The sequence below is a fragment of the Pelodiscus sinensis genome, chromosome 6 (assembly GCF_052426305.1).
Source record: "Pelodiscus sinensis isolate ZL-2025 chromosome 6, ASM5242630v1, whole genome shotgun sequence".
Lineage (NCBI taxonomy): Eukaryota > Metazoa > Chordata > Testudines > Trionychidae > Pelodiscus > Pelodiscus sinensis.
In genome coordinates, this window is record NC_143057.1 from 110,324,952 (window position 1) to 110,349,266 (window position 24,315).

At 36.1% G+C, this 24,315-nt stretch overlaps 1 protein-coding gene across 1 annotated transcript in view; it reads left to right on the plus strand.

Annotated features, from left to right (window-relative positions):
- LMAN1 (lectin, mannose binding 1) overlaps positions 1–23,327 on the plus strand; it is a 30,359-nt gene extending 7,032 nt beyond the window's left edge. Inside the window, exons 2-13 of the mRNA XM_014570235.3 lie at positions 270–424; positions 503–610; positions 4,832–4,893; positions 5,779–5,878; positions 8,537–8,660; positions 10,097–10,155; positions 10,871–11,003; positions 12,732–12,925; positions 13,053–13,123; positions 18,339–18,492; positions 19,815–19,936; positions 20,467–23,327. Coding sequence (XP_014425721.2) covers positions 270–424; positions 503–610; positions 4,832–4,893; positions 5,779–5,878; positions 8,537–8,660; positions 10,097–10,155; positions 10,871–11,003; positions 12,732–12,925; positions 13,053–13,123; positions 18,339–18,492; positions 19,815–19,936; positions 20,467–20,503 — 1,319 coding nt within the window. The 3' untranslated portion in view covers positions 20,504–23,327. The remainder of the gene's footprint in view (positions 1–269; positions 425–502; positions 611–4,831; positions 4,894–5,778; positions 5,879–8,536; positions 8,661–10,096; positions 10,156–10,870; positions 11,004–12,731; positions 12,926–13,052; positions 13,124–18,338; positions 18,493–19,814; positions 19,937–20,466) is intronic.
- The last annotated feature ends 988 nt before the right edge of the window (positions 23,328–24,315 follow it).

Consider the following 24,315-nt stretch of genomic DNA (forward strand, 5'->3'; position numbering starts at 1 on the left):
AATTTGACTCGCCCATGGTCTCATAGGAAGTCTGTAGTAGAGCAGAACACTGGAAGTTGTTCTCCTGAATTAGTCTAGTTCCTTATCCATTAGATCAACTTTCCCCGCAAGTTGTACATTACTCTCTCAGATGAACTTTGAGTAAGTTACTCTATAAAATATGGAGTTGCCTTTCATTACAAAATTTTGAATCCAGTATTTGCCTTATAATTTCAGAATATGCTGTTCATCTTTCCTTATGTTCACTGTTAATTTTTTTTCTCTTTCAGATGCCATACCTAGTGCAGATCAGATTCGAATAACTCCATCTTTAAAAAGCCAGAGAGGATCAGTATGGACAAAAAATAAGTCTATATTTCAGTATTGGGAAGTTGAGGTGACATTTCGAGTGACTGGAAGAGGCCGAATTGGAGCTGATGGTTTAGTAAATGAATTTTTATTTAATTTTGAAAACAATTTTGTTTTATAAATGTGGATCTTAATGTATTACTTTTAATTTAAGGCAATCTGGTTTACTGAAAGCCAAGGCTTAGAGGGTCCTGTTTTTGGAGCAGCTGATACTTGGAATGGTGTTGGCATTTTCTTTGACTCTTTTGACAATGATGGAAAGGTTAGTTGAAAGCAAATTCTTATTATAATGGTTCCAAAATAGTTTCACTTTTACCATCTTGTATTTATGCATGCGCATATTTTTTGTGAAAAATTAGCGGTTTTCATAGAATCATAGAATCATAGAATAATAGGACTGGAAGGGACCTCGAGAGGTCATCGAGTCCAGCCCCCCGCCCTCAAGGCAGGATCAAGCTCCGTCTACACCATCCCTGACAGATGTCTATCTAACCTGTTCTTAAATATCTCCAGAGAGGGAGATTCCACCACCTCCCTTGGCAATTTATTCCAATATTTGACCACCCTGACAGTAGGAATTTTTTCCTAATGTCCAATCTAAACCTCCCCTGCTGCACTTTAAGCCCATTACTCCTTGTCCTGTCCTCAAAACCAAGAGGAACAAATTTTCGCCTTCCTCCTTGTGACACCCTTTTAGATATTTGAAAACTGCTATCATGTCCCCCTTAATCTTCTTTTTTCCAAACTAAACAAGCCCAGTTCATGAAGCCTGGCTTCATAGGTCATGTTCTCTAGACCTTTAATCATTCTTGTCGCTCTTCTCTGTACCCTTTCCAATTTCTCCACATCTTTCTTGAAATGTGGCGCCCAGAACTGGACACAGTACTCCAGCTGAGGTCTAACTAGTGCAGAGTAGAGCGGCAGAATGACTTCACGAGTTTTGCTTACAAAACGTATATTGGAGTAGTTTTGTTTGTTTGTTTTTTGTCAAGATGCAGGTTTTTAAGAAGAGAAAATGTGAAGCTCACAACTTTTCTTTCATGCAGTTTCCTAAGATTCCTTTTTGACCAGGCTATATTGATTTATTTAAAAAAAAAAACAAAAAACCCACGCTTCAGGCTTTTAGCCTTTTTGAAAGATGAACCACCTTGCTGTAATTGATCTTCAGTGAGACCAGTTCCTTTGCTAGATTTGAAGGAAATATGTCTTTGATAGTCATGAATTGGTACAAGGAGTTTTATCATGTTTAACTAATATAAAATCTTATTAGGTCTATGTGTTTGTGCATTAGGAGAGAAATACTGGTATATTTATGGAGATCAGGAAGTAGAGTGTCTCTGGTATAAGTCACCCTGGTATACATCCGTTCTGCACTAAAGTCGTTGACATTTGTAGGAACTGATGGGTTATAAGTCCTCCCATTCCCTGCTGTTAAGTCATGCAAAAAAACCCAGCCAATTTACACAAATGGAAGTCAGCTGCAGGAAAAAAAAATCCCCACTTTAAGTAGTTTCCCTATACGTTCCAAAAAACTTGGACTTATAGCAAGGATGGCCTGTACATGGTTTTTGAAGTTTTGCATGAGACTACTGCTTCTGTATTTTAGATCCTTCAGCTTCCAGCTACCCTGAACTTGAACTAAATAATACAGGATGTCATTTTTTTGTTCTTAATCTGAGACCGTTCAGTCTCAGTCCAAATTTCCTATTAACTTTGGTGATTTGGTTTTGGTTTTGGTGTTGTGTTTGTGTGTGGGTGGTGTTTTTTGTCACAGAATGGCACGGACCTTCAACATCTCAGGAACTCCCTTGCTATTCAGGCAGTTTTAATTCTGTCTTCCCTGGCTGGTGGAATGGGTAGAGGGATGTTATCCAGCTTTCTTGTCCCTGTCTACTTCTAGGTGCCTTTATTCTATCTGGAAAGTGAGTTCTTAACTCCTAAGTGCTTACTGCTTTTATAAGCCGACAAGCATACCTTTGCCTCTAGGAATAATGAGCTTTATATCTCACTTATTTTTCAGGTTTAAAAAAATAGGGAACTAAATGCATTACAAAAAGGTGTTGGGGCATCAAGATTCCATAGCTGACCTGAGTAATGGGATACATCTAAATATTAAGGCATTTTAACCTCCTATAATATACATAATCTGAGGTGTAACCTGAGTTGCTTTAGGAATCTAAACCTTTGTATCATTGTTGAAGGCGTTTTGTAATAGTGTCAAACTGTGGATTTAATTCAGTTTTTTGTAAGTCCAATAAGCAGATCACTCTTATGGATCTGATAGCCGAACTTTACATAGTAGACAGACTAGAATAAATTCTTCACTTCTGAAATACTGTCAAATATCTTTACATATATTAACAGCTATTAATACACATCACAGAAGTTTAAAGTTCATAGGTGAGATTTAATGTAGTATCTGTAAAAGATATAGCACAGAACTCTCAGTGCAGGTACAACGGGAAAGGGTGCCTTTGTTCCCCTAGTTTTGGGAAGGTTCAGGAGCCAGAGTGGACCCTGGCATCTAATTTGATGGCCTTGGAGGATTGAATTGTGGTATCCTGCCACTGCCTATAGGAAGCAGTGCTCCTCAAAATCTGCACAGCAGTATGTCTTGAAATGTCTTCTACACTGAGAGGGTCCTCAGTTCCTATGCCAGAGGAGTTCTCTCTCTGACTGGATCCAAATATTTCTGATTGTCTTTACATAGCTTTGGCCTCTTAACTCTGCATATGGGTAGTGGAATGGAGGTAAGAGTTTCACCAACCCCAAAGTCTTATGAGTCATGCCCTCAGAATCATGAAATTGATTTAAGTCAGAGGGTTTTTTTTTTTTTTAATAAAAGTTCACTCTGCCTTCTGTTTTTTGATTCTTCGGTTATTCTTCTGTTTTTCATATTTTCTCTAAACATGGTGCCAAGAAGCTTTTGCTTTTTAAAAAAATTACAGCTGAGATTCTCATGATTTTTAAAAGCAAGAGCTTTGGAAAAAACATCAAATATCATAAGCCTTATTACTATTGTGGGATAATATTGCAACCCTGCTCTGCCCATAATCTGTTAAGATTTTTTTAAGGAGCACAACTGTCTCTTTCTTTAGTTCTTTTCAAGGTATTATATCTTTTCACTCTTTGTCCACGTCTTATTTCTTCTAGACGTCACCTTGCACAGAAATCAGCTTGCTAGTTAATTAACTCAGAATGCTTCAAGATAGATTATGTGAGCAGCTCTCCTAAGATACTTAAAATCTGAACTGACCATTGTCCTTTGAAATGCAAATAATTTGTAAATTTAATTCAGAGTAAGAGTAAATATTTAAAACCCATTCAGTTCCCATTGAATATTGCTACTTTTAAAATACTTTATTAGTATCATTTAACTTGTTCAAGTCACTAAAACATTTAGGCTATGTCTACCCCATGCTCCTTACAACAGCCCTGCTGCAGCTGCACAATTGCAAGGTAAGCGCTGTAGCTACTCTTTATCACTGGGAGAGAGCTCTCCCAATGACAAAATTAAACCACCCCGAACAAGGGGCAATAGTTTAGTTGATGGGAGAGTGGCTCCTAATGACAAAGCACTGTCCATACCAGAGTTTTTTATCATTAAAACTATTGTCATTCAGATGTGTTTTTTTTTTCTCTTTCCCCTGAGCAATAAAATTTTATGAATGAAAGTGCAGACATGGCCTAAGTCCAGATAAACACTGAAATAATTGAATGTCTAGCATTAAAAAACAGTAATAAATGTTTAAAATAACTATAATTGCTCATTGTGTGCACATATGTGATACGTTTTTGTTTTTTTGTCACGCTGAAGGGATAAAATCAGATAATTTAGAATCTATAGTTAGATCTTGTTTTGAAAGATTGCTTATAAACCAAAACTGCTGGAGAATTTAACATGAAAGAATTCCCAAATACAATATAAGAACAATGAAAAATGTGAATTCCAATTTTATATTTCTATTTTAGAATTCTTTCCCTCTTACTAAGGGCATTTCCTTACTCTTCCTCAAAAAATGTTGAATTCTGTATAATTCTTTGCATTCTCTACAAGTGGAATAATATGTACTTTGAAGGGAAAGAGGGGGGTTGTTAAGAATGCAAGTGGGGGCACTGCTCCCTACCCTAGTTATTTTTAAATTAGCAAATTGCAAGAATAAATAGTAAATATGAAAATCTCATGCCCATAACTGACCTCCCATAGGTTTTTTTCACTAACATTGCTTACAGAACAAAAGAAGGGTGCTGTTCTTTGTGTTGACTGACTCCTACTATTTCATCAAACTGTTTAGTTTTCCTACTCCTCTCCCTCCACAGCTGCATCAGCGTTAAGATTTTGGCTATCTGGTTAGCATACTGACCTTTTGGCCTACTACCATGCTCTTGGGAAAGCTGTTAATTATATTGTACATTGAGTTTCTAATTTGTAAAATACTTCATTTTAAATTGTGAAACTCTGTTCATATGGTTTGTCTTTCAGAAAAACAACCCAGCAGTAATTGTTGTAGGCAATAATGGAAAACTCCTATATGACCATCAGAAGTAAGTCTATTAATTTTATTTTAATGTGAATTACCTATGGTAGTGTTTGCTGAAAAGTTTGCAGACTTTTTAAACACGGTTGAAGGCACCTAATTTTAACTGGTAAAAATATTTTTTTCTTGTGGCTTAAATGGATGCACATGCCATTCGGTGTGTGCTTGAATAATATAAAGGCATTGATTGCTACTAGGTGACTTCATACACTTTTCCTGCAGATTTGTTTTCTTCCATCAGGGAGAATGATTTGAATTTTAGTAGAACTATCGAACACTTTATTGTTGTTCTTCAGTATCATTTAATAGCTTTGACTTATTTAACTGCTATTGTGCTGCTTCTGCTAAATTCATAGGTGTGCCCTTCCCTCTAAATAGCATGGTGAATGTTGCAATATAACACAAAGTGTTCTGGAAAAAAGTGGCTCCAAAAATTGAGGTGCAGAACTTTCACTTATAATTCACAGATTTTCAGTGACAACAAGTTGCTTACCAGTTCACAACTGCGATACCTCTGTGAAATGATTTGGTGGTCTCATTCATATTCCTGATGGACAAGTATCCACATCGCAGATGATGCCCTTGTTAGCTTCCTGAGCAGAGAGGCTCCTGTAGGTGGACACTCTTGGTCAATATTGAAGCTCATTGGGAAGCTTGTACTGCTTTTGACCTTGCCTGTGGTGTGTGCCAAAGGATTTCACTTCTAGTGCTGTTAATCCTAAACCTTTTGGAAATGCTAAAATTAATTTAAATATTCAGAGGACCTTTGTTCTTGGAAAGATTTGCTTGACATTTGTAATCCACTAAAATAAAGAAATTTTCATGCCTTTTTTCCTAGCTAGTACATAGTAAAGATGTAACTCTGTAAGCAGATTCTCTTTTTTTTTTTAAGTGATGGTTCTACACAAGCATTGGCATCATGTCAGAGAGATTTTCGTAACAAGCCCTACCCTGTCCGAGTAAAGATTACATATTACCAGAAACTACTAACAGTAAGTACTCTGGTAGTCTTGAGAATACAATACTTTATTCAGCTTCTGGATCTATTAAGTATATTTTCTTGAATTCTTATTTAAAATGAAAAGGGAACAAACTGTAGGACTCATAAAAATGAGACACAGACAAATCAGAGAAGTGTAATGCAGACTGCCACTCTGCAAGCTTCTCTAACTCTTCTAATAGCCCTGAAACATTCTTGCTTCTGCATTCCAGGGCTCCAGCTTTCATGTTTTATGATCTAAAGAAATGTCCAAGACATTTTAAGTTTTTTGTGATGGAGTGAATCCATTCCATATGGAGAATACAGAAATGGTACTAGGATGAGGCATCTATGAAATAAACTGGAACAAACATTTTAATCTTAATTCTAGATTCTATAAAATGTGCCTGTCGAGAGGCAGGACAACCTGGATGGTCTAGATGACCCGAAGTCGTGGTCGGTGCCCCTTTTTCCAGGCAATTATGGCTTGTAGGCCCAGTTCCTCTCATGTCCTTCTACCCAGAGTAAATATGGCCCTGCCGGCCTAGTCCACAGTACAGTTCCCTCTCTGAGTAATTATGGCCCCACAGGCCCAGTTCCAAAGTACAGCTCCCTGTATTCGAGTAAATACGGCCCTCCAGGCCTAGTTCCAAAGTACAGTTCCCTCTATCAGGGTCACTATGGTCCAGAGGAGAGTTTCCCAACCAGGGGTACGAGTACCCTTAGGGGTACTTGGGAGAAGTCTGGGGGAGGAGGTACATCATCACAACTGAAATTTGGAGAAAACTTAATTTTTATTTTTTTGTACTTTTTACACCCAAAAATGTCATCATCTGTCTGGCTATGATTAAGTTGTTTAAACAAATGTGTTGCAGTAGTAGAAAAAAAATTGTCTGAAAACTGTAGGTAATGCTTATAATTTTTTTTTAAACGGTATTTTATTTATAAAAAGTTGAGAAACACTGGCCCAGAGGCCTAGTCCAAGGGTAAGCCTCCAGAATGATGGAGAGCGGGATTATTATGGGATCAGCAGGTAGGGGGACCCAGGCCCTTTCACTCCACTGAGTCCTAGCCCAGGGCCCCGTTGGCAGTGGGGTATTTCACTGCTTGTTCAGTGGACATTCCTGCTGAAGCGCGCTAGCTCCCGGAAGACAATCCTCCGCCCTGAACCACTTCCTACTGTTTCTGGTGCGTTGTTCAGCTCTTGGTTGTTGCTCAGAAGGGCAGACTGAGGTTGTTGCTGTGTCTGCTGCTGCCAGGGTTGCTGTTCCTGTGGCAGCTGGTGCTGTAGGGGCTGATCAGGAGCTTTGGCCTGAGCTCCTTCCCCTCTAGTGGTCCACCCTGACTGAGTGGCTCCCTGGGCTTTTATACCCCGCCTCTCTCTCGAGCATGCCTAGTGGTGCCGTGGGAATGAGGGGCCTTTTCAGCCAGCTGTGCCAGGCAACCCCCTGCTCTTCAGTGTGGGGCAGATATACCCCGTCATAGTGCCCAGTTGCTAAGTTTCAGAGTAGTTAAATGAGCTAATGAAAATGTTCAACTCGTTTTTCTCTTTTTTTGCTTTGGTATAAACAAATAATTGAAGATGTCCTCCAAAAGTAAACACCAGGAAGCCTCAAAAGATGCATCTTTCCTGGAGCACATAATTGAGTATGTCCTATCACTCTCACTGGCTAGCCCAAGCAAGTCAGTGCATTTTGGGGGAAGGAGGCAGCTCTAAGCTAAGATAACCAAGAATTTGGAAGCCATCCCCTCGAGTGGCACCTGAAAGCATAAAGAGAGTTGTTACATTTGTGGAAAATTTTGTGTAATGCAATCCACTGACATTTTGTAGAATAGAATTGCTGTCTGAATTCTGTAGATATTACTTGTATTTCCCCAATGATACTCACACTGAGACTCGGGAGCCATAAGCAGTTCTTTAATTTGTCTCATGCAGCCCGTTGCAACACGGAAAATAATGAAGATGCTTTTACTATGTTGTTAACCCATTTTAGTTGATAAAATAATACTTGATGAGTCATTTTGCTGTGACAATGATTACACACACAGACTCTAAATATTTCAACTGTTACGCTCTTTAAATATGAATTTATAGTACTACTAGGGGGTTGTGACCTGTGCTTGCTGTGCTCACCAACCCCCATTCCCCTCCTCTGGCCCCTTTTTGCAGCCAGAGAGCCTGATGACATCATTCTGTCGTGTGGCAGGAAAAATGTTTTTATACATAGAGAAAGATAGTAAATAAAACTATGAGTTATCCATACTGTCACTGTTTTGGGTAATGTTGATTGCTAATTTGGTTCCCGAACAACTGAATATCACTGAATTGGGGAACTAGCTTCATATCAGTCTCTCTCTCTCTCCCCCCCCCCCCCCCCCCCCCCACTGCTAGCCTTTGTAAAATTAAGTTCTAACTGCTTATTTTCACTGTTAGTGTCCTCTGGTATAAAAGATCTTTTATTTCATAGACTGTATGTTTAACATCTAATCTTATAGATTTTAAAAAATAAAGAAATAATGCATTTGATGTTATCCATTAATAGAACTTTAAGAGCAAAACACCTCATAGTTTTAGCTAACACCTGATTTTAAAAGCCTACTTCTAACTTACCTAATGAATTTTTCTTTATTTTATGCAAGTTCTATGCTAATTAAACTGGTGTCTTTCTAGGTAATGATTAATAATGGCTTTACCCCAGATAAAGAAGACTATGAATTTTGTGCTACAGTGGAAAATATGATACTACCATCAGAAGGGTACTTTGGAATATCTGCAGCAACGGGGGGGCTTGCAGGTAATATTTTTCACTGTGTTTAAGTTTGAGGTCCATTTGATGAGCTGTGATGTAAAAGGCTTCAATAAATTATTACTTGGAAACTGACACTTATGTTAAAATTGGGCTAGTTGTAAGTGACTAAATGTTGAAACAGGGTTGGTATGGAATGATGGTGGCCAGCTTGAAAGTAAGAGTCTAAACTGTGCTGGCCGTCATAGCTGTTTGGATTGTATGAAATAAGTTGCTTATTGCTCCCTAGTGCCTATTGATCAACTAGCCAAGCTGCAAAGTCATCACCATCATTAGCATTACATGGAATGCTTGTTGGTGACCTACTGTCCCTACAGATAAAGACTGCAGATTATCAGGACAGTCTGAAAAACCTTTCATGACTGCTGTTTCTGCTGCATGTTTTATGTATGTGAAATCATGAGAAGTGGAATGAATGTTGCCAACCAATGGACTATTATAGCTGCCTTGACTGTAATTTCTGACCACATAATATAGATGGAGAAGTCATGACTTTCCCCCAACCCACCTTTTATGCTTTGGCCTATTTCTGGCTAGAGCAGAGACTCCTTTAACTGTATGGACAAGGACACCACCTTGTGCACCTGCTCTGCCTGTGCCACCTCCATTCCTTGTTCCCTGTGCAGTAGGGATGTTAACATGTACCTGAGTACACAGTTAACTGCTGACACAGAGGCAGCAGCTAGGAGGGGAAGGGGAGAACAGAAGCAGGTGCTCACAGGGAGCTGTCTTAAAAGCTAGCTCTTTGTGAGCACTAGCTCCTGCTTTCACCCCCTCTCCCCATATTTAAACACTGAAAAATTCAATGGTTACTCATTTACACAAATACATGCATTTCAGTATCTCTACTGTGCAGTCCCACTGCCCACACTGCATTTGGATAAATTTTACAGTATCAGAGTATTAATTGAACACCATTCACATGTACTAACTTCACATAGAAAAAAATCTTCCTAAAAACAAACACTGTTTCTTCTTTTAGGCTTGCCATTTTCAACTTGGCAGTTTCATCCTAAACAAAACAAAGGAGTATTAGAATATTTTTAATCCAGACTGTATTTCCCATAATATATGGATGTTTGGTTTGGGGGTTGGCAAGATGGGGGCTCAGCAGGACACAGAAGAGTGGAAGGAAAGTTATCTAACACATTAATTTGTCCTTATAACTTTTTCAAATACTGTATAGAAGACATTTCTTACTTGCTCTGTCTTTGATGTGTCATTCATCTAGGCTACAAATCCAAGTGACCAACTAATGAGAGCTGAGAGTACACTGTTGAAACCCCCCCCCCCCCGTCAAAAATAAAAGGCTAGAATTGTATTGTAGTAAATCAGAAACTTCCACAATAAATTCCAAAATGTTAGGGAAAATATTTCGTAACTAGTAGTAATAATTTAATTTGATATATTTCCTTTTTATTCAGATGACCATGATGTATTGTCATTCCTGACTTTCCAGTTGACTGAACCTGGGAAAGAAGCAGTAAGCATATTTATTCACAAGAAAACATTAATTTTAGAGATGTCCATGTGCTCATCTTGTGGCTGGGAGTCAATTAAAATGTCAGCACTGACTCATCTCATTTTGATTTTTTTTTTCTTTCAAAATGTTGATGTGGGTATACAGTCTAATATCTTGGAGAAATGAAACTATACAATGTAATATTTGAGCAGTAAAATATGGAAATCTTATATTAGACTTTTTGAAAGGGCACTGGATTAAACTGCATAGTTTTAAAAACAAAATATACCGCCTTTTGTCATCATATTAAAAGTGAAAATTTAAAAAATGTATTTTGCACTATTTCTCTTTCCTGGAAAATGCTTCACCAGTTTCACTTTCTACTTCATGTGGCTCTTTATTGCTGTAGTATTTCTTCACAATGTTGATTGCTCATAGTAGACAGTCTGATGTTTCTAATTTAAAAAAAAACAAACCACAAACACAGTAGGAAAAACTGAAGTGGTAGGAATCACAATAGGGATGTATTGTCTCTTGTAATATCAACTTTGACACTGAATTCTGTGTTTCCATAAGTGTAGATCTTATAGCATGAAGCTTGTTTGTTTTTGCCTCAGAATGTGAGCAAATCTTGACAAAAGCTGCTGGGAGATGAGATTTCTTGGAAAGAGGTCAGAAAATTGTGAGCATTTCTACTTATATATACATTTTTTTATAAAATTGTTTTGTTTTAAAGCCTACCCCAGATGCAGAAATTCCTGAGAAGGATAAAGAAAAATATCAAGAGGAGTTTGAGCATTTTCAACAAGAACTGGATAAAAAGAAGGAAGAATTTCAGAAGGATCATCCTGATATGCAAGGGCAGCCAGGCAAGTTCAATTAACAAATTATTAGTTGTCAGGGAGAACACATAATTAAACTCAAAGATGATGGTATGCATGTTTTGTGATTACATTAGCTGTGCCAATATATTTAGGACTGGAGCTTAGTCCCTTATAAATCCTGAGCTCCCCTAGTGCCCTGTATGTCAATTTCTTCATCCAGAAGTTCTTGAAACCTCTCTCTACCAGGGGATTGCTGAAGTATTAACAGACGTGTATGATATACATTGGTAACTGAAACAAGCAAATTGAAGTCTATGTGCCTGTGTGGGGATGGGTGGTTAGGTGGCCCTTTGAAAGGGCTGGAAATTTTTTTTGACAGTTTCTTGAAAATATATTGAGAACTAATCTCTTCTGATCTGAAGGTAAGGAGCCAGGCAAATGTTTTCTGTGGATCCCCTTTGTATCTATGATGACATGGTGGTTAATGCAGTAATTCAACAGTCCATCCCTATTTGGTAAAGCCTTTGAATATATGTTTAACTTCAAGCAGATATTTGAGTCCTATTAACTTTTACTCTGCAGAAATAACAATCACTGAAATATTAAAAAATAAAAGTAACTCATGTTAACCAAGGATTAGATTTGAAATATATGGTCTAAGTATATTGTATACCATACTTTTAGTGCAATAGTAATCAATCTGAGAGTCAAAACCCCAAATTGGGTGACAACTCCATTATAAAGGGGTCACTAGTGCTTTGGCCTGGGGCAGCAGAACTCAGATAGGATCAGGGGACCGAAGATTGAGCCCAAGGTTGTATAGTAATTTTTTGTTGTCAAAGGGGGTTGCGGTGCAATGAAGTTTCAGAACCCCTGCTCTAACAAATAGGATTACCAAATTATTAGTGTCATGGTATTTAAATATAAGTACCTAACAGTAGGGTTCTAAACTCATACTTAAAGGATCCTATGCCTGTAGCTCTAAGGGACTTAAATCCGTATTTAGGCATCTCAGTATAAATTACCTGAATTAAGACTAGCTCATTCACAAATCTTATTTAACACTGAGTTTTTAAAATGTTAACCCCAGCAGCAGACCTCATATAGTTATCTGACTACCGTGCCCCACACTTTGCATTCCTCCACCAATGCCCCAGTCCACTGTATCAAGCTCAAGCTTCTTGTCTTCACTTTTAATACTCTTTAACATTTTAGCCTCATCTTGCCTTTCAAACAGACTTTTTTTATTGCACAGTTTACTTCAGCCTTTGCTCATGAATGCTGGCTTTGATTGCTTTTCTCCCATTCCTGCAGTGCTTGAGAATAACTGTCAAAATTTAGAAAGCAATCTTTTTTTATCTTACATTTTTCCTTTTTAAAATGTACTTTTATGATTATTCATTCAAATCGCCCTTCATTGACAATGGTTAGGCTGGTGACTACTGAGAACACTGACTACTAGTTTGTGCGAACTTGACTATCCATATTACTACCTGCCCTCCTTGCATATTGTCTAATCTCAGCTTGATCTTTCTGGAGCAGGGACTGTTTTTGATGGGGTTTTTCTTTTGTTTTTGTTTATGGTGACTAAATACCAAAGGGTTTCTAATCCTAGGCTGTGTTCTCTAGGTGCTTGAAGCATTAAAGAGAATTTTCATAACCTTGAGGTATTTTGGGGGGTTAGGTGAAAAGAGAAAGTTTATGATATATGAAGGTACATGCACACATTTGACTATCGGAGGAACTATAATTAACTTATTTTTCTTTGGTTAGCGGATGATCTATTTGAAACTGTAAGTGATCGTGAACTGAGACAAGTCTTTGAAGGGCAGAATCGAATTCACCTTGAAATCAAACAGCTTAATAGGCAACTGGACATGATTCTTGATGAGCAGAGGAGGTATGTCACAGCAGTAACAGAAGAGATTACCAAAAGAGGAGCTGGTATTCCAGGCCAACAAGGACAGGTGAATTCAAATGTGCATCACTATTTAATATGTAGACATGAATTCAAACATATAATTACTTTACTTTTTTTCTGCATATGTTGCTCTATATTGTGGTATTGATCATTTTTTGTGGTTTGTTTTTCAGGTCTCCCAACAAGAACTTGATGCTATTGTGAAAACTCAAGAGGAGGTACTCAGACAAGTGAATGAAATGAAGTAAGAGTGTGTCCTTTATTGTCTTGCTGTGAAGACCTGATTCAGGTCTCTTACACTGGTTTTATAAAGATCTTACTTGATTGTAATTCTTTCTGTTTTAAACCTGTGTAGGTCAGGTCAAACTCAAAACCTGAAATAAATTGTACATGAATGTTCAGGGACTTTTAGACAATAGTTAGGTAAACCTCTTTACACATTTTTTGCATGTAAATGAAGTATTAAGATTTCAGATGTTACTCTGACAATATGAAGTTAAAGGGAAATCATAAGATGGCATAGTCTAGTCAATTTTTTTAAAAGGTTTCAGGTTCCTGTACTCTGAGTCCCAGTATCATTTTTTCTGGTTTTACAATCTTGTTTTTCCTGTGGCTCTTCTGTTCTTAAGAGTTAACATCTTCAATGGCTCATTAAGGAAAAGGAGCCACAATAACTGAGAAACTGTGGAGGGAAACATTGAAAATCACTTTTGAGGAGTGCTATAAAAGTATTTTCATAGCATTTGTGCTTCCCAGGCAAATAACTTTTGCCATAATTGAGCCTTTGTGAACTTATGGAATCATATCCTTTCTGTGATTATACAGTATTCTTCCATGGATATAAAATGCACATTATAAATAAACTGAAAGACAATATACTTTCTTTGATGTTTTAGTCGCCACCTAAAATTACTGTTTGTATCACAGTAGGTTGAAATTCAGACAGATTTTGTTTAATTGGTAGTTCTATATTAGAAGTTTATTGAAATGCAGGTAACTTTTTATTTGGTTGATATTGCTCCAATCCTATAAGCCTCTTCATTTTGGCTCTGAACATTATGGCTACGTCTACACTGCACGATTATTTTGGAATAAGCTATTCCAGAAGAAATATTCTGAAATAGCTTATTTCGAAATGGCACGTCTACACTACAGGGAAGCCTGAAAATTAGTCTGAGGCAGACTTCCCTAATGTGGACACACTTGAGCCCAGGAAGCACAGAGGAGTAATTACTTTCAATGGCCAAAGAGAGGAGCTATTTTCAGATAGTAGCAGTGGAGTGTCTACACTACTGCTATTCCAATATAGCTAATTCAGAAGAGGCGTTATTCCTCATGCAATGAGACTTACAAACACCAAAATAAGCCACCAGTTGTTTCAAAATTATTTTGAAATGGGCTAATTGTATAGATGCTTGCATTGTTATTTCAGAATACCAGCTGTTGTTATTTCAGAACACTGCTGTGTAGATGTGTCCTCTGCAAATAGACTTTTTGTTCACACTATTAATATTGTATCATTTTTTATTGCTGCTATTTAAGAACATAAAAATGGTCATACTGGGTTAGAACAGTGGTCTATATAGGCTAGTATCATGTCTTCCAGCAGTGGCCAGATGCTTCAGAGGGATTGAATAGAACAGAGCAATTTATACAGCCTCTCATCCAGTCCCAATTTCTATCAGTAATATAAAGTAATATAAACCTGGCTCCAGTTTTGTGTATGGGGCCCTCTTGAAAATTCTAGCCTAAATTACAAAGAAACCCTATATAAGGAAAAAATCTAATGCTTTCAATGCAAAAAGTTAGGAAAATATTATCCATGGTAATTTGCTCTAACTATAGTGTTCTACCATACCGTATCTGGTGCCATGCTGCACATTAAATACAGAATTGTTAACTATAACTTCAAATGTATCGAGTTCTTTATGTGTCATGTCATTGTAGTAACATGTTTCTTATCTCCTGGGTTTTGGTGGAAGATGTGTTTAACAATCTTGCAGCTAGAAAAAATATTTGTATTTCAGTAACTGCACTTCAAAATAGATGTATTGTGCAACTCAGCATGTATAGCAGTTCCAAAGACACATGCAGAGGATTCATTTAACTTGTTTATATACATTTCTAAAATGATAAACTTATGTGGCAAATTGTTGTATAGAATGAATTTATCAATTAGCACACCAAAGAGTGTTATATAGCAAAATAAATGATGTTAGAGGGAGAGCAGGGCAAAAAGATCTTGGAAAATTGGTATTTTTTTGAAAAATGTTGTTGAGTTCAACCCAAAACTACTTGTGACTGTATGGTGAGTTTGACTTAATAGTTTTCAGTGAACCAAAAAAATCAAGCCATAAAAATTTCAAAATAAGATGTCAAAAATGGAGAACTAGCTTCAGAAAATGACAGGAGAATAACCACCTTTTTCGTAATTTTTATCCCAGCAAGTAAGGTGCTCACTTGGGATTTGGGAGACCCAGGTTCTATTTCTCCCTCTTTGCCTGATGTGGAGAAGGGATTTAAAACTGGATCTCCCAAACCGGGGCAGCGCCATAACCACTGGATTTATGTCATATTTTGGTATGTACCTTTCTCAGTCTGCCCTGTTGAAGTTCTGCTTTTTATTTTTTTTTTTAAATAAGTGAGGTAGGGGCTTGAACTTAGGTCTCCTACATCTTGAGTGAGTGATCTAACACCTGTGTTACAGTCGTTCTGTCTTTCACTGGTCTAGGGTCTGTTCAATGTCATGAATTACTATTGTCTCTGGGCTGGGAAAAGAGTGAGACTTACTCTGTAGCCTGTTAGCATACCTGGGATATAAGGGACCCTGGTTCAAATCCCTACTCCAAGAACTATTTATAAAAAGGGGACCACTTCAACAGGTGAGATTGAGAGAGACCAAAATAATGTATATTTAAAAATCTCTTCTCAGTTGCATATTGGCACATATCTATTCTTACTTCAACCTTTTGCAAACAGAAATTATCACATACAGCCTCTTCCCGACTTACGAACTGGTTACGGACCAAGCAATTGGTCATAACTCAGTTCGTTCGTAAGTCGGACCCCATAGAGTTAATGTTCGTAAGCGCGGATCGTGTTCATAACTCAGAGTCCACCATTTACGACAGCTTCGGTCGTAACTGCGAATGGTCATAAGTCGACCGTTCGAAACTCAGGGGCGGCTGTAAGTTCTTTGGTAGTAGCTTTTAGCTTAAGTATTAATAAGATTAATTGATTTTAATATTGGGAATTTTCTGAAAGGCATGTTTATACGTTGTATTCCAAGTGCTTCACAATTGTATAATGTAATTACTTTAACTTTGTATTCACAGAAGTTAAAACCTTTATCTTTTGTAAAAATTTTGCAAGCAACTTTATGCTAGAATTATACACAATTATATTTTGCCAGTATTAATAGTTCAACAGAGAAGTCTTGTAATTCATTTAAGTAGGTCAGGTTTTTTCTAGAATGAAGATTAGAATACTTACATTTTCACTCTTGTTCTTCAAGGGAAGCTTTTATTTTAATATTCTTGACCAATCTTTATGCCAAGCCGGCAAATTAAATTTTCTTGTTAACATTGGGTAGTCTGTCCTTTCAGTGACTACTTACTAGGTATGCATTTGCGTAACATCTTAATATTTTCTGCTTAGATTAAAGAAGTGTCTTATGCTATAGATAAGGAAATAACAAAAATGAACAGCCCACTGCTGCTTTACTGGTCATCCCTGGAGGAAAAGGACTTATTGTCAAAGTAATTTTCTTGTCAAGATTTGTAGATTTCTTAATCATCTGATTACAGAAGAATCTTTGCCAGCATAGACAATAGCAACAATCAACATGTTGTCTTTTGAAGGAACAACATAATTTAAATTTGACATGGCCCACATTTATTTAGAGAACTTAATATCATGTTTTAATAACAAAAATGGATCATAGTTAATTTCTTTTCTAATCTTATCCCAGCATGTATTTTTCATGCTAGAAGTCAGTTGTTGATTTTAGATGTCGAACATCCACTCTTGTAAAGTCATTTTATATATAATAGACTGAAATGATTGTAAAAATCATTGAAGTGTATTTGTACAGATATAATTATAAACAACAATTCTTAGGTAATGGTCACCATAGCTTAGATTAATAAGCAACATTATTTCCTAAATATATGCAGTCTGTTTTAGAGCAAAGATTTACAGAAGTAATTCAAACAAAGGCCACAAATTTACTTCTAATTGTGATGATAAAAGAAAACTGGGGAGCAGGGACATTGGATAAAAAGTTCACTAATCTTACTTACATATAAAGTTTGTGTCACATTCAAAGTCTTATTTAGGCTTGGAAGGATTAGATTTTTTTATAAGTAAATGTCTGTAAATGACTATTTTACCACACGCAATCTGATAATTTCTGTTCAAATTTTGGATGCTTATACTTTGACATTTTTTTTTCTTTTACAGAATTTCAGAAATAATAAATTGTAATAAGGTTCTGAATTTTGTATGAAAATGGCTTAACAGTTCTTTCTGGTATGTGGAATTGTATACATTGGCGGAAGTTGAGCCAAACTGTAAAGCCCTAACTCTTCAAAACATACAGAAAGTTGTCTAGCTGTCTTGTCTGAAACAATGGAAAGTTTAAAGTAAATTAAATCCAAGACACAAATTTTGATTATTCCGTTAACAATGAAGGGATTAGCATTCACATGATAAATGTTTTAGCTGTAGACTATAATCCTCTTTGCATCTGAAAAGAAGCATAGCAATAGGGAATAATTATACAAACATATTGATAGAAGAACATGCATGTTCTATTCATTGATTAGTTTAGATCTCCAACAGTACCAGTTATGGAGTTTCAACTTTTTTGTGGATTTAATTTGATTTGTTGTAATAACAAAATGAATTCATATGAAAACAGTATTAAGTATTACAGCAGTATATATGGAAATGAGTTTCTCATATGAAAGGTAATCATGGAACATGGATGACCCTAAATCTTTTCTTATCCCTAAAGCCTCTTCTTTATTTCTTACATGACTGCATTATTTTTTGGGAGGAACAGCTTTTAGTTTCTTTAAAAGATGGCATTATACCATGTTTATCCTAAAGCCTTGGTCAGATCCAGAGATTCAAAACATTTGTTTGGGACTTCATCAAAAAATAAGCCAAAGCAGGTGCTTAGTAAAAGAATATTCATCACAGAGCTGATGTTCCTTTTACTATAACTATCAAAATTGAGATTTTTCTCTGAGTACATTTTTAAAAGAGTTACTTTGAAAAGTAAGTGCTTCTTCACAGATTCATGGAAGCAGTAAAAAAAAAAAAAAGTGTCCGACCTTTGTTTGTAAAATGTTAAATTGAAACTAATCTTAATAGGTTATAAATATAGCATGTATTCAAGAAGGAACCTTTATGAAATTGTCTTATGCTGAAACAAGCGGTATTTTTGTTTTCAGAAATTCCATGGTTGACAGTCTGAGGTTGGTCAGTGGAATTCAACACCCTGGGTCTGCAGGAGGAGTCTATGAAACAACTCAGCACTTCAATGATATCAAAGAACATCTTCATGTAGTAAAGAGGGACATTGAGCATTTAGTACAGCGAAATATGGTAATTCGTATTCTTGTATAAAGAATGACTGCAAAAATTCAGCATATGGCTATTAGTCAAATGTTGGCGAAAAGTCCGCATGTAATTTACTGAACAATCTTTCATTAAGCTTCTCTACTAAAACTGTTTTGCCTTAACTATATGATCAGTATTTTGATAAGGTAAGCATGAAAGGGCATAAATTTAACCACTTCCTTAATTAGGAATCACATTTATAATGTGCATACAATTCTTTCATTCATGTAAGTAGTCAGTTATATACACAACTGAGTATGCACAGTTCTCCGTGTTTGTTGTAATTACACACTCAAATTAAACACTAGATTTTTTTCAAATTGTATGAAGAGCACCGACAGTAATTGTCATAACTAATAATAATTAGCAAAAACCTTTTATTATAAAGATTTATTATGTGCATAAGGGCACATACACCATTTTTATCATACTTACAAAGCAAGAGTGGCAGTAATTTTAAAAACCCCAGCTGTAAGAAGTTTCTTGGCAGTTGCTGTCAAATACTGCTTATTAGTTGCATTAGTATTATTCTTTTAATTAACCTGAAATTTATAACCTGTGGGATCACTCAATCTTGGTGTGTTTATTTTTTTTAATGGAGTGTTTTCCTTGTAAGCTGGGAACATTGATTCAAGTAACTTCCAATTTGTCCATCTAATGTAACTGAGTGTGAATGCATCTCAGTTATTTTTTGGTCATACTATATTTAACTTTTGTATTTACAAAGCAAAAGTGCCTTGAACTTCTGGAAAAGTGAAAGAAAAAGTCAGCAACTTTTTGTCCCACAACCTGCTGTGTTCCTCTAACAATGGCACATGATTTTTATTCTCACCAGTTTCTGAGATGATAAATAACTGACTTCTGCATGTGTTTCAGTAATAACATCTGCGGACTTCCCAGCTGCCCCCGTCCAAGCATGTCCATGTGCTTTCACATGGAGAGTGTTTATACGGCTCAGGCATTCAACACTTCCCCAACTACAGTCCACATTAGATTTTGCCCCTTCTCATCCTTGAGCTCAAATGGCTTATGAGTCCTGCAAGAAACAATTTTTAAAAATTGTCATGTCATATAACTAAAAATACATCCTTGCACTCCCAGCCTTCAGTCCATTCAGGTCTCAGACACAAAAATTAATATGAAGTTACCTCTTGAATCTCCTGCCACACAGTCCTCCTTTTCTCCTGTTCTTTCTGTAAACATGGATATACAGCTTTCTTTTGAAAACTTTGTTCTTTTTAAAATAGCAGTTTTAAAAATGCAGAAAGATGCCGACTCAATTATCTTAACAAATTTTTGCTTTCTAGCCATCAAATGAGAAACCAAAGTGTCCAGAATTGCCACCATTTCCATCATGCCTATCTACAACTCACTTCTTCATGTTTGTAGCCGTTCAGACAGTGTTATTCATTGGTTATATCATGTATAGGTAAGTTACTCTTAAAAAGATTGATAGATGTCTTTAGGAATTTGTAATATTAAGTACAAGTTTAAGTGACATGATCATAGTAATCATTGTTTTGAAAACAAACTTGTATTATGTTAGATTGTTAAAATATTTTTTTATATATTAGCACACACTATCTATTTTCTATTCCAGGCTGACACATGAAAATCATAGTCAGCTTCCTCTTCAGTGTAATAACCCTTAACACAGTTCTACATGGGTAATCTCAAATATGGCATGAGGCTCTTTTTAACTATTAAACTTTCTCACAATGCATCACTTCAAACACTTCTATAAATTGGGGCTTTTCTAAAATGTGGGATTTTAGAAAAGAGGATGGGTTTTGTTTTTTATAAAACCTACATTTTGGTTGAATGTTCTTTTAACCAGTTGGATAATGTCATGCTTGCAATATTATTGAGCTTTATTGGAAGAAAATAGTGCTTACATAACAGTAGCTTTATTACTTAATGAAATCAGTTTTATGAGCATTCCTTTTTTTTTTTCTTAAGGAGTCAGCAAGAAGCAGCAGCCAAAAAGTTCTTTTGATGACCTATTCCTGTTGTGTGTATGTGCTTTTGCAGTATGTATGCACAGAATATTACATAAGTCTGTAAATGAGGGAAATTCTAGTCTTTAAAATGCTTCAATATTGTAAATTATTGAATTTTTGCTAAACAAAATAAGTTCTTGTTTAAAATGTTAATATTGTGGTTAAAAACAGACCTTAGAGCAATGGCGCAAGTACAATTGAAAACTGTGGGCCTCGGGTTTTTTTAATGGTTTCTGGTAAATACTGGGACTGACCATGAGCTATCAATAAATTTCCATCATCAAGAATTGGGGCAGAAATATACATTTAAGCATTCTGACACACGAGACTTCTTTTAAATAAAAAAACTACATTCCTCTAAATTGGAGTGAAGAAAAAATGTTATAAGTATTCTGTTTGCCATTTGGATTTCAGTTTGGCAATTAGAGACTTGTAGATCTAAATTTCACAGGAGTTTGTAGAAATAACTGTGTCATGTATGGACCCTGAAAGACAAAGGCCTTAATAACAATCTGACTAGTGGCAGCTGAAGTGTAGAACAAAGGCTTTCTATTAAGAACAAGCAAACAATGGCTTGTCTCTTTTGAGACAATGGAGAAAGAAATATCTTCTAATAATGTAGAGGTCTTTTAAGCAGTTGTGTGAGGAGTGTTAGGATTATAGTAGTTTCATGACTTACCATAGTTTTGTGAAGTATTTAATGGAACCTTTCCAACAAAGAAATAATAATGAGGCTATTTCTTTAAACTTCAGTTGAGATAAGGGCATATTTAGATTGCCCTATGCCTTTGTTTTATAAGTTATGTCATGAACCTAATACAAATACCACAGTGGGCACCAAGTTAATATTTTACATAGTAAACATTGAAAACCAGGAGTTTTTGTGTGCACCTTAACTACTTCCTCACAACCCATGTTTTGCTGTTAAGTCCTGCAACAATTATTGAACCAGTATTGTGTAAATTAACTAAATGTTCAGTCTGTTGGATTTGAAGATTGCTTAATATTGTCTATTATGTGAACATTGCATTCGGGGACAGGAGGGAATGGAACAGATGCTCAAATTAGTAATAAGAAAAGGATTCACTCTACTTTGTTTACATATCCATAGTAACCTGTTCTCAAATAACTCTCCTACAGAGCTAAAACTATTTCCAAATTTCTGCAAGGCACATGTTGAAAAATGGACATTGGAACGGTTTATTTTTAATTACAGAATTTGTTTGTCTTGATACCTGCAGAAATTGTCCAGAACTTAATGTATGCAATTTTGACTCCTTTGGAGAAAGCAACACATGCTGTCGAGTTCAATGTCACGAAGAAGCATTTGTTAGTATTGTGCCTGAGATTTTGGAGAGAAGAAATCTATGCAATATATTTTTGTTACTTAAAAATTAAACTATCCTATACATATGGATGTCTATTCTATACCAGTGAAGTGTAATTAGATCCCTCCCACATCTATTTGGATAAGTGAAGAATGTGATACACTGTAAATGGTATAGTTTATAAATTTACTTAAATTATGGGAAAGCTTTTTTGCTGTACCGATAGGAGAAACTACTGTCCCAAACTAGATAGATAAAAGGGTTCTGACATTAATTTGTCTTTAAAAAAGTAGACTAACACACGGCAGCAATTAAACTGCCCTCTTCTCTCACACCAACAAGTATTTACAGATGCCTTGCGTTAAACTAAATTAATTAAGAAAATGACAGTGTTTTATCAGACTCTTGTAGTTCATTATCTTTCCAACAATGTACAGTATTATTTTTTTCTGCTCTGGTGCTGGTACTTGGTCAAACAAAATCTCCTCTCTCTCAAACTATTTATCTGTCATGATACTACTTATGATGAAAGAATAGATCTCATGGCCCTAACTTTCCAGAATACATTTGGTAAAATGATGTACAGCTCTTAAACATCTTCTAAGTAATACATTCTTGTTTCTCCATTTTGTGACTTTCAATGATTATTTTTTTCAATTTGAAAATTAAAATGTTGAAGCAACCAGTGGAATTGTATCTTCTGTTGGGAAGAGGAAAACACTGGGGTCACTGTGTGCAATTTTTGAACTAGCTCACTGTCTAAAATTACATCTACGCCATGTTAAATGAAAGTGTGTTTATACTGCTGATGAACCTGATCCCATAGGATATAGTGGCATTTTGCCATTAACTTCTGTGGAAACAGAAGGACCAAAACATGTAATTTTCAAAAGGGAATGATCTTTCTAAGCTACTAATTCTAGTGGTGAAAACAGTAATTCATAAGCTATCCTTGCTACTTGTTAAGGGGTGGAAACTATAAAACATCTTGGTAATTACCTGACCTTACTCTTATTCCTATCATGACTTTTAAATTATAGGTTTTTTGTAAGACCTTTGTTAGCCAAAATACTGTTTCATAAGTGCCACTAAGTGTTGCAATGTTGTGTGCAAGCACACGTGCTTTTCTCAAATAGCAATTGAGGTGTACAGAGATGAGAGAACTTGGAATCTAATTTTAACAGTTTGAGGGGCAAATCAGCCTGGTCAGAGTCTTAGACTTGAGCATTGCATGATAGGTGGCTTATCAAATTAAATTTGGAAATGGAAGGAGAATTTAAACACCATGGTGAAGAGTACAGTAACTAAATAGTTATCCAAGCCCTTCAAGCAAAACGCAAAATCATTGTTCTTTAAATTGACTGTTTCCTGTTTGAGATACTGACTTGTATTGGTGTATCAATTACTGTAACACTGAAAAGGTTGTCCATCTGTTTTGGAAGTGAAGTACATAAACCTTATTTGAATAAAGATACATATTTTAGTAAACGTTTTTCCCCTCTTTTAATTTGGTTTAGCAGTCGATGAAGTCACTTCAAAATGTAATCTATTCATCATGGTACCAGGTTGCATAATGTCAGAATTTCATAGGTAGGCAAACTAAAAATTCTCCAACTGCAGTTGCTGCTTCACAGAGATTGGATGCTTTCTGGAATTAGGGGCTCGGTGTCTTTAACTCACTCATGATCAGCATTTCACTGTATCAAACACTTAGTGCTTGTTGCCCTGGGGACTGCAATTCCACTGCTTTCTGTCTCTTGGTTTAATAATGGAAAATGCTTGCAATGGAAATTAACGACACTAACTCCAGTATAAATTCATTTTATGGAAAGGAACTAATATCCTTTTTATTTTGTTAGCTATAGCTACACATCTTAACAACTGACTACTCGCAATCTACTACGATCTGCCACTGGTTACAATAGTAGAGTTAAACAACAATTTAGGATTGAATATGGCTTTTCTGCATTAGCTAAGCATTTCTGTATTCACTTAAATCAGTGTAACTTCACTGCCATAACATTAGTATCAGTGAGATTGGAGTTTCTTGTTGCTTGTCTGTCACATTTAAGATATGAGGTAAGGAGAATGATGTGGAGTGGTGTGCAGGGTGCCTATGTTTATTGTGCCTATGTTTACATCACACACAGTTGTGCATCTTAAGTTGACAGTTTTTGGCCCTAGAAGTGTTTTTTTTCATTAAGCTTCACAACAAACATCTCTTTAAAAGATGTTCAAACAGTTCACATCTCTCAGCTGCTTCATTCTGCCAAAATCAAAGATCTCTTCTACCCTAAAGAGTCCTACTTCCTCTCTACCTGTATAGTTATGTGGCTGTGGATAAAATGGTACAAACCTCCCTAGTGCAAGTGTAGCTATGCTGGTATAAATGAGTTTTATACCATTATAACTATTCCTGTGTATGAGAGGGACTCACTGAACCCTCATTAAATGGTTTTATACAGGTGTAGTGGTGTCTT